The 10,404-nt window shown below is 33.2% G+C and overlaps 1 protein-coding gene across 1 annotated transcript; it reads left to right on the plus strand.

The window, feature by feature from the left end:
- The first annotated feature begins 2,531 nt into the window (after positions 1–2,531).
- LOC131653358 (cytochrome P450 716A67-like) lies at positions 2,532–5,560 on the plus strand. Its single transcript, XM_058923470.1, has 5 exons — positions 2,532–2,864; positions 3,596–3,813; positions 3,894–4,138; positions 4,295–4,682; positions 4,889–5,560. The coding sequence occupies exons 1-5, from the start codon at positions 2,588–2,590 to the stop codon at positions 5,318–5,320; spliced, it is 1,560 nt and encodes a 519-aa protein (XP_058779453.1). The 5' UTR covers positions 2,532–2,587; the 3' UTR covers positions 5,321–5,560.
- The last annotated feature ends 4,844 nt before the right edge of the window (positions 5,561–10,404 follow it).

Below are 10,404 nucleotides of genomic sequence, written 5' to 3' on the forward strand. Positions count from 1 at the left end.
GATTGTATTTTGGAATGTTTTGGTATTTTTTTCATGCTTTGAGAATCATTTTTGTACTATGATTGGCTTTTTTTAATTAACGCATCACTTTTTTATGATATTCATGTTTATTGATATTTCAATCAAATAATGGCAATGTTAATCGAATTAAGATGACTTTGAATTCAAAAATTTACAGACTTATGACAATGTTTCTGCAAGAAACATCCAGGAAAGACTTCAGAGATGTATTTTCGAATTTACCCCAAAAAATATGCGCAGATGCATCTTCAAACTATTGTTTTTGGTAGAAACAAATGCCAGCTTGATTTACGAAGGAAAAAAGGTGACTTCAGAGATGTATATGAGAATTAACCTCGTATATATTCGGATATGTCTATTCGATTTAAATTTTGGCAAAAAATGGGATTTCGTGCGTTCGGAGATGTATCTCCGAAAATACCCAAGGGTATTTTGGAGTTTTCATATGTGCGTCCCACACAACAAAGGTGAGAAAAGAAATTGCCAAAACATTAAAAGTATGTCATATTTTGATATGAGCCAAAACACAACCAGCTTCGATCAAGCCCAATACGAAATTTTCCATTAATCATATCGATAGGAGGATTATAGAGGGAAATATTTGAATGTCTTTGAGTTTCTATGACTTTGTGACTTTATTACTATATATCACTCAATTATTCATTTTCTATTAATTAAATATTTTTTAAATCATGCATTTATATCCTAATTTACACTAAAGGTACCAAAGGTACAAAATAGGAAAGGTAACATATCCAAAGCCAATTATGGATCATGGGATTCGAGTATTAAAGGATGATGATGTCATGTCTGGTGTCGCCAATGATGTCACTCTTAAAATAGTTATCCAAAATAAGATTCTAGCACTGTGGAACTTATAATAAACTTGCTCTATTAGGACACGTGATTAGAGGAGTTAATAGAGGAAGACCTGCCATATTATATGGTGAAATATCTTTCGATATATATCTTATCTCACATCTATCTAAAGTAAAAGGTTCTAGGTTTGTGAAACCCTAGAACCCTATTCTAAGGCCTAACAAATGTGTCACATCTAGGTTTGCATTTTTAACTCTAGATATTTTTAGTTTTGGGCGACACTAACTTAGGTATCACAATGTTTGTATGTACCCCCTCTTCCCGTCATTGTACCAAAGCATCCGACATAGATACATTCATTAAAACTAGCAATTAGTTCTGGTTCACCATCTCATTGAAGAACCAAATTGATATTTCATAGATCATTTTGAACAATATGTGTGATCTTCAATTACAGTCCCCATATGAGTATAGTGAAAAGTGGAGATCCGAAAGTGTACCTTGAACATCACGTGCGCTGTCTATATTCATTGGATAATCTCGAATAGGTTATGTGTAGTTGGACCTTCATAATGAGACTTTAGACGATCCAGAATAATAAATAAAACACTTGATTAATATAATCCATATTTGGATAACATGTGTTTTGATATTAAAAACAATTATTTAAATAATAAAACAAAATTGGTTAATTAAATATAAAAATGTGTTTTGATATTAAAAACAATTCTTTAAATAATAAAACAAAATTGATTAATTAAATATAAAAAGCTATTAATATAATTCATAGTTTAATTATTTATTATTCTAACATCAAAAAATAAAATCTTACCCAATAAATCAACTTTGTTTAATGATGTATAAAAGGTTGATGAGTTTAGTTCATAATTTATACAGTGAGTGGTTAACATTGAAAAAAAAGTTTTTAGTGTTAAACAAACTTTGATTAATAATGTACAAAATATTGATAAATATTTCATAATTTACTTAGTGACCAAACATAAAAATTAATTTTAAACAGTAAAATAAAATCAATTAATAAAATGTAAAAGGTGAGTTAATATATTTTATAATAAAATTTCTTAAAATAATTAAATTATGTATTTTATAAATAATTAAAATAGTAATTTTATTAATGAGTCATAAATAAAATATTTAACAACAAAAATCATTTTGTTTAATTTTTTTAAAATCAATTTTAGTTTTAAATAATCTCACTCATTAAAATCAATTTCTCATCATTGTTTGAGAAAGAGTTACAATCTCTTATTATATTATTATTATTATTATTAAAAAATTAAGATTTAATCTCGAGTTTTATTTTAGTTCCTTAAATTATTAAAAAAAAAGTTTATGTCTTGTTAGTCTTTTTTTCGTATAAATTACGATGAAATTTTTTAAAACTTAGTCATTAAATTTATTGTTAATTAAATAAAAAAGGATTAATCTTATGTTTTGAAGAGTTAATAAATTAATATAATATTTATTAAAATATAAATTAAGTATATTAGTTCTTTAAAATAAATTAAAAAACATAGATTTTTGCTTATAAGGTATAGATAACTTCCTTTCTTTTTTTGGATTAATTTCTAAATTCGTGAATATCCTTGAATGTGAACAAGACAAAAGAGGTAGGCATAGTCATGGTTGTTTGTGGACTGTATTCACTGCACAACAGTATAAATCTTTTTAGTTTTATCATCTTTCCCTATATTGTTTCCTCCACCAATTATTACTCTATACAGAAATGGCTACAACTATAGCAATAATTGTCTTCACTATCTTGACGACACTAGCTTTGACATGGTCATGGAAGATTCTGAATAGATTATGGTTGAAGCCAAAGAAGCTAGAAAAGGTTCTAAGAGAACAAGGACTTAAAGGGAATTCATATAGGTTTTTAGTTGGAGACATAAAAGATATTTTGAAGTCGCGAAAAGAAGCAACATCTAAACCCATGAATCTTTCTGATGATATTGTTCCTCGTGTGTTTAGCTATTTCCAACAAAGTGCTATAAAACATGGTATGTCTCTTCTTATTCCTCCCATCTCATTTTATGATTATTATTGAGTTTTTCCGTACACACGTTAGGTGCAGAAATTTGGGTAGGTTTATTTACAACGGACAACATACTGTAGTAGTTTCACTCAAATCAACTAGTTCATATAAAACTATTTTATAAACTTAGATTGCTATCTCAGATGTCAGATTATTTCAAAGACATAGTTACAGGACACCGACACCGCTGCATTTACGATAGTATCTGAGTTTTATTTAAAGAGTTGAAAATTAATTATTTATTGATAACATTGATTCAATACTTTAAACATACTAGATCTGTGTCAGATTTATAAAAAAAAATGGATAAAGATGTGTCGAAGCAAAGAAAAAAAATTCTTGTTTGAAACACTTGAGTAAATTGTGCTATAAGGGTCATACGTGTGTCAAACATTGACTTTTCTTACACGTATCGTACGGGTGTTATATAAGTGGCAGACACCGATGGGTGTCGGACACTGTGTCACGTCTACTTCGGGAGGTGTCATGCTTCATAGTTAATGACAGAGATTCTGCAAGAAAGGCTGCAAATGATCCATTTGTAGCAGAAATTAGGGATGAGAGAGAAATAAACACCTCAGGGTCTGTGTTCAAAGATTTCAGAAGCAAATAGCAGATTATAATAAGTAGCTTGTGAATCGTGATACTGAGTTCCTGATACATACAAATTTTGTTTTGTCTATATTTGGTATGCAGGGAAGAATTATTTTGTTTGGTTTGGACCAATACCAAGGGTAACCATCACAGATCCTGAGCTAATTAAAGATGTACTCAACAAAAACAACGACTTCCGAAAGCCTAATGTGAGTCCGCTTGTCAGGTTACTAGTTAATGGTCTAGTAAACCTCGAGGGAGAACAATGGATCAAGCACAGAAAACTAATAAATCCTGCATTCCATGTTGAAAAACTGAAGGCAAGTTTTTCGTTTACTAGATATAGATCTTATGTAATCGTCTTGCGCGTTCTAACTCTTGGTTGCCTCTTACACCACAGATCATGTTACCAAATTTCTTCAAAAGTTGCGATGACCTGATTGGCAAATGGGAAACAATGTTGTCATCAGATGGATCATGTGAAGTGGACGTATGGCCGTTCCTTCAAAACTTGGCAAGTGATGCTATTTCACGAACAGCATTTGGAAGTAGTTATGAAGAAGGAATGAGAATATTTCAACTTCAAATCGAGCAAGCTGAACTTACAAAAACAGTTATGACGAATGTTTACATCCCTGGATGGAGGTAAGACTAATTTGTGTATCTGACTTCTTGTTGATTAATGCAAGATCAAGCTTGTGAAACGGGTTTTACATTCTACCAGGAAATAACCAATGTTTATATTTAAGAATCAATGGTTTATTTATAGTACTGTATGTTCTAATTATGTTTATTATGAAGGTTTCTACCAACTCCTACCCATAGGAGGATGAAGGAAATTGACAGAGATGTAAGAGCTTCACTTACAAATATGATTAACAAGAGGGAGAAAGCACTAAAGGCAGGTGAAGCAAGTAAGGATGATTTATTAGGCATACTTTTGGAGTCAAATCACAAGGAAATCGAAGAACATGGCAACAATAAGAATGTCGGAATGAGTCTTGAAGATGTAATAGAGGAATGCAAGCTATTCTACTTTGCAGGGCAAGAGACCACTTCGGTTTTGCTTGTTTGGACAATGGTGTTGTTGAGTAGGTACCCTGATTGGCAAGCACGCGCAAGGGAGGAAGTATTACAAGTTTTCGGTAACAAAAAACCAGATTTTGATGGGCTAAGTCATCTTAAGATTGTAAGTATCAATGTATCATGTTCTTCCCTTCATAATAAAGAGTATATGCTTTACAGAACTATGATCTGCCATAGGAAACAAAAAAATGCAGTTAGATGATTCAATGGTTGAGATCGAAAAGTGCGTAACATAGTTTTTATAGTCTGCCTGAAATCCTAATCCATGCCTTAACACTTACCATTGATATAATACCTTTTTTGGAACAGGTCACCATGATTTTGAACGAGGTTCTTCGGTTATACCCTCCAGTAATCGCGCTTCCTCGAACTGTCTACAAAGATATGAAACTTGGAAACCTAACATTACCTGCGGGAGTGCAGCTTTTCTTATCAATAGTTTTGGTTCACCATGACACAAAGCTATGGGGAGATGACGCTAAGGTGTTCAATCCTGAAAGATTTTCTGAAGGTGTTTTAAAAGCAACAAATGGAAAAACTTCGTTTTTTCCATTTGGCGGGGGTCCTAGAATTTGCATTGGACAAAACTTTGCCATGATAGAAGCAAAGATCGCAATAGCAATGATTTTGCAGCATTTCACATTTGAACTCTCTCCAACCTATGCTCATGCCCCTGCTACGGTAATTACACTTCAGCCGCAATATGGTGCTCATATAATTCTTCGTAAAGTGGAAAAATAATGTAAAATAGGAAGCTCATAGTATAATAAAAGAGTGTTGTTGGTTAGGATTTATCAACCCTTTAAATGGGTTTCTATATTTAAATGGATTAGTTTTCGACTTTAAGAAGAAAATTCCTTGAATACTATGTATCATATGTATTGGAACTGGTTTGGAAAGCTAAACCTGTATAATGTATATTACAGGTGATGAAGTAATGTTGCATGGTATAATGTATTACAATAAACTTATTAAGTGATATATCATCTACACATTATTAATATTAGTTTTTCCATTTAACTCCTATTAAAGTAAGGGGTATTTTAAGTCATTGAGTCCCTAACTATTATTTTTGCAGTTGTGTCTAAATTTCTTACTATTTAGATTAATGCATTGTTGATAGACTAATTTAATTCTTAAAATGTATATCAAACGATATTTTAAGATAAATGCATTAAGTTAAACAATTCTTAATGATGAAAAATTGAAAGTAGGTCACGTTCTTGGTATTTGATTTTACAAGAAAAAAAAAAAGGGAATTTCTTTTTCACCATGTTATTTTCTTTCATGGCTTTGTCGAAATGTTAAAAATGTCTCCACTTTTCATGGATACATTCTCGAACACACATTTTTTTCATTTTACCTAAATTAAATTCGGAGATATATATGCAAATGTGTTTTAGAGTATGTTCCTGGATACATATCCAAATTAACCTTTTTTTTTTAAATTCAAAAAATTTATTCGGAGATGCATTTTTGAACTAGGTAAATATATTTAAACTTCGTGTCGGACTCTCTCTCTCTCTCTCTCTCTCTCTCTCTCTCTCTCTCTCTCTCTCTCTCTCTCTCTCTCTCTCTCTCTCTCTCTCTCTTCATTTTTAGAAAGTTTTTCTTCCCCATTGAAGCTTGTGACCAACACTGTTCCAGTATTTTTTTCAATCAACATGAGAATCTCTACTTCTATCTTACCAATCTCAATTCACTATATCTACTACATTCAACATTTTGCATCCTCATCAACACTTTTTTGAGTACGTTTCTCATTTAACATATTTTGAGTTTTGATTTATGTATTAGGTAAAATAGGTAACTTTCAATGCATTAGGTAGTATTAGCATTCACAATAGGTAATAAGTACGAGTGTTTGGATGATTTGGATGATTTTTGAATGGATAGGGAAAATGTAGGATATGTTTCTGCGTTTGAAATAAAAAACGAAGCTTTTTCGGAGCTGCATCTCGAAATAGGTCCTTTCAAGTGTTTGGAGATGAATCTCTGAATTCTTTCCTTCGTAATTCACTAATGTCTTTTTTGATGATTTTTTCAAGGATGATGGCTGCAAACAACAACAGTATGAGACTCGACCATGAAATCCTAACTACGTCCGCTTTCTGCAAGATAGCTCAATAGCATCAGTAGGCCAGAGGTATGGGGGAGCCGTCTTTAGATCTCACGATGGGGAATCGTCGGGTTCTAGGAGCCAACTATCATAAGGGTCATCATCTTAGGCTCGTGTACACCTAGAGGTGGAGGCTCCAGCTACACGTGATGGTCTCCCTCCACTTGTAAACCCTTTTAAAGGAAGGCCCACTAACACGTCATTACATATATATTTTGGAGACCATGTTGCTCCCCGTGTTTGGCTGGAGAGGTATATTTCTTAATGCTTCTTATTTTTATATTTTAACCAAATTTAATTCGACTGAGATTGTTATATTATCTTTTTTATAGGAACACACGTGTTTGAAATCTATTAACCATGCCCGAAAGATTCACAGACTCCCTCAACCCTAACAAAAGTGGTTCCTAAGTGTGCTTTGGTACTCCGGTCTTGTAGGTTTGTGTTCTTCCAGGTACAACATCATCAGCCATGACATGTAAGGGTCATTTGTCGAGAGATGGCATTGTTGCACCCCAAAATTTGCCCACCAATTTTTTACCTGAAAAGGGTTTCACATAACATTCATAAACACATTTCATTTAGGTCATTATCCAATGCATGCATTCATACTAGTGTTATTGTTCAAAGGCTGACAAGAAAGAAGTTTCTATTGAAGAGAATTCCTTATCAGAGGAAGAAGATCTGAGGTCTAATTGTGTGGAATCATCCCCATTGAAGTTCTCCTGGAATTAGGGTTCCACTATCTTCAGTTCAAGGTTTTGATTAGAAGATATAAGTTTCAATTCATCTGGTCTTCCCAAATCAAGGTTTTTGATCAAATTCAACTCAGTTGACTTTTTGGTCAACAATTTCATCAGAAGTTGATTTTATGGCATGATGTGTCAAGGGGTCAATATGGAACTATTCATCAAATGCAATGGGCTCATAGACTTTGCTTTCTACACCCCTCCTTTTACAGGCCCAGGCGCCTTCTGACTGAGTTCAGTTTAATACCTATTTGCTAATGCACCCCTGTTAGGCAAATTTTGCATTTTGTTAAAAAATTGTTTTTTTCTCTTTATTTTTTATTGGTAAATCAATTTTCACTCAAACTAAAAATGTGAAAAAATACTTTTTAAATACAATATTGTCTTAGGATATTTGTGGTGATTTTTGTGGATTTTTATGAATTGTTTTAGTATTTTTAATAATCCATTTTCTTCGATGTGTCCATAAATGCTTTTGTTTTGATACATTTTGCAAATAGTCTTGTTTGAGTGACTTAATAAATGAATTTGGACATAATCTTTTGTGTGAATACAGTAGACATCTACAGGATACCATGTGTAAAAATCAAATGGAAAATTCCAATTTTTTATTAGGTTTTGATTGAAGTTTTTAGACTCGATTCTTATACATTCATAAATGACACTCGTGTAGTTTTTGTTCATAATTTGAAGTGTACTTGTGTAATGGCCTAGGATATTTTTGTGAATACAACTAGAGACCTTTAGAGTTCTTAGGACCTGAAGTTTGAATTTTTAAATCACTTCTTTTTACTTTGCTTGAATTTTCCTTTTCCCATGTAAATGACTTGTTCTTTGGTTAACAATTGTATCATAACTTATTTCAATTAACATGTAATCTTGTGTGAACATTTTGGTAATATTACATAATTGTTTAGACACCTTTTAGAGGCTGCTTAATACTGACTTCTATCATATGTTCATATTTTTCCAACTTCATTAACAATTTGAAAATGTTTACCTAGTTTGACCTAGTTTTGTCTAGTTTTTTGTTAGAACTTTGTGTTGCTTCAAGCTAATTGATTAACATGGTTTGGTATAAGGTCTTAGACCTATAAATGCACTGGTATGCTACTTACCCTTAGCTTAGTTCATGTTTTCATATGCTTTTTGCTTTGACTAATTGATACACGTTATTTGTTTAAGTAATGATGCATGCAATACTTTGGCAACTTCTTGTGTATGTTTTTGTGTGATTCCATAGTTCTTTTGAGTTTGATTTAGGACACTCAATTAATTGGTTTTCTACTTCCCTAGGGCTTTCTTCCCTCATTCCCATGCTTTGCTTCTTCTTTCATACTTTGATTGTTATTAGTTTAAGAGGCGACGATTGTTTGTTCCCTCCACCTTTTGTGGATTGTTTTCCTTTGGGTTTCATCGTGGTTTAGTCCCTCTTAAGTGTAGACCTGGTTAGGGGCTTCATTAAGTCACCTACCATGGGTTTCATTTGTGATTATCTTCGCTTATCTCTTACTATTCTTATCATGTTCCCCTAGGGCGGTGACTTCAATCTTCATTAAGATTAGTCACATAGAACAACTTAGGTTGTAGTCTATGCATGTTAACATACGTAGAGATTCCCTTATCCTTGACCTTAGGGTCATTTTTATGATAATACTAGGATAGTAATTAGAGATGTAGGTTCCCCTTTTTCATAAAACACAAAATCAATAAAACACCTAAAGCACTTAATAAATGTTGAAAATAATAAAAAGGGAATGGAAGCTCTCGTCTCCCTTGCTTAAGGGAATCACTTGAGTGGAAGTTCCCAACCATAAAAAACACCAACCAAGAGTCACTCAAGTCTCTCTTGCTTAAGGGAGTCAATTGAAACGCTCGACATACTTTTCTTTTGCTTTTAAGAGCATGTTACTTCCATTTCATTCCCAACTTAAGTCTCCAAAGGTCGAGCAGCGGAGTATGATGTAACTGTTCTACTAAAAAACACACAACAAACAATAAAAAACATAGAAAATCTTGAGCAGAACTACGGCGCTCTGATTCTTCATAAGGAGATACGTAGGCATAGAGGCAACTCTAGCGAGCACATTAATTATTAAAAAACTCTAAGTTAATCATGCATTGCATTCCCCTTCATTAGCAAGTAGGTAGTAATAGATACACCCTTTAGATTAAAAACAAACATAGGTGGATATCGTCGAGTACGACGGACGTGAGGGGTGTTAAGACCTTCCCCTTGCGTAACCGACTCCCGTACTCAGTTCTCTGGTCGAAAGACCTTGTTCTTATTCTTTGCTAGGTGTTATGATATTCCTTTCCCTCGATGGGATAAATATATTAGTGGCGACTCTGGTTCATTTTTCGCGGTAGCGACAGGCATAAAGAAACATCTTTTTTCCACTTCCTCATTGACGAGATGATCATTACATTAGATGATATCACTTGCCTCCCACACCTTCCCATCAATGGGGGTTACTTGATCATTCTAGCATCAAACGCGATGAGACAGTGGATATGATAGTGAATTATTTGGGAGCTGACCCAATGGAAGCCCAGATGCAGTGTGAGAACACTAGGGGTGCATATGCTAAGTTTTCTTGGCCGATGATCCCGACGATAATGATCTACAGATTGGATACCACAGGGAGTTTGCATTGAGATGCTACTTCCTATTCTTGGTTGGCACGTCCATGTTTGTGGAAAAATGTGCAACCTACGTAGATGTGGCATACCTTAAGTAATTCATCGACTTGATAGCCATTCACGAGTGGAACCGGAGAGCCACATGCTTGGTATACCTGTATTCCAAGATGAGCGAAGGTTCTCTTTGGAGGACAAAGCAAACGACAATCTCATGCACACTGTTGATGGTAATTTCCATAGCCATTATTAATTTAAAAATAAGTTTTTTACACTTGTTACTAATGTTTTTTTCTTATTCATTTTATGGAATGAAT

Source organism: Vicia villosa, linkage group LG2 (genome assembly GCF_029867415.1).
Source record: "Vicia villosa cultivar HV-30 ecotype Madison, WI linkage group LG2, Vvil1.0, whole genome shotgun sequence".
NCBI classification, from domain to species: Eukaryota; Viridiplantae; Streptophyta; class Magnoliopsida; order Fabales; family Fabaceae; genus Vicia; species Vicia villosa.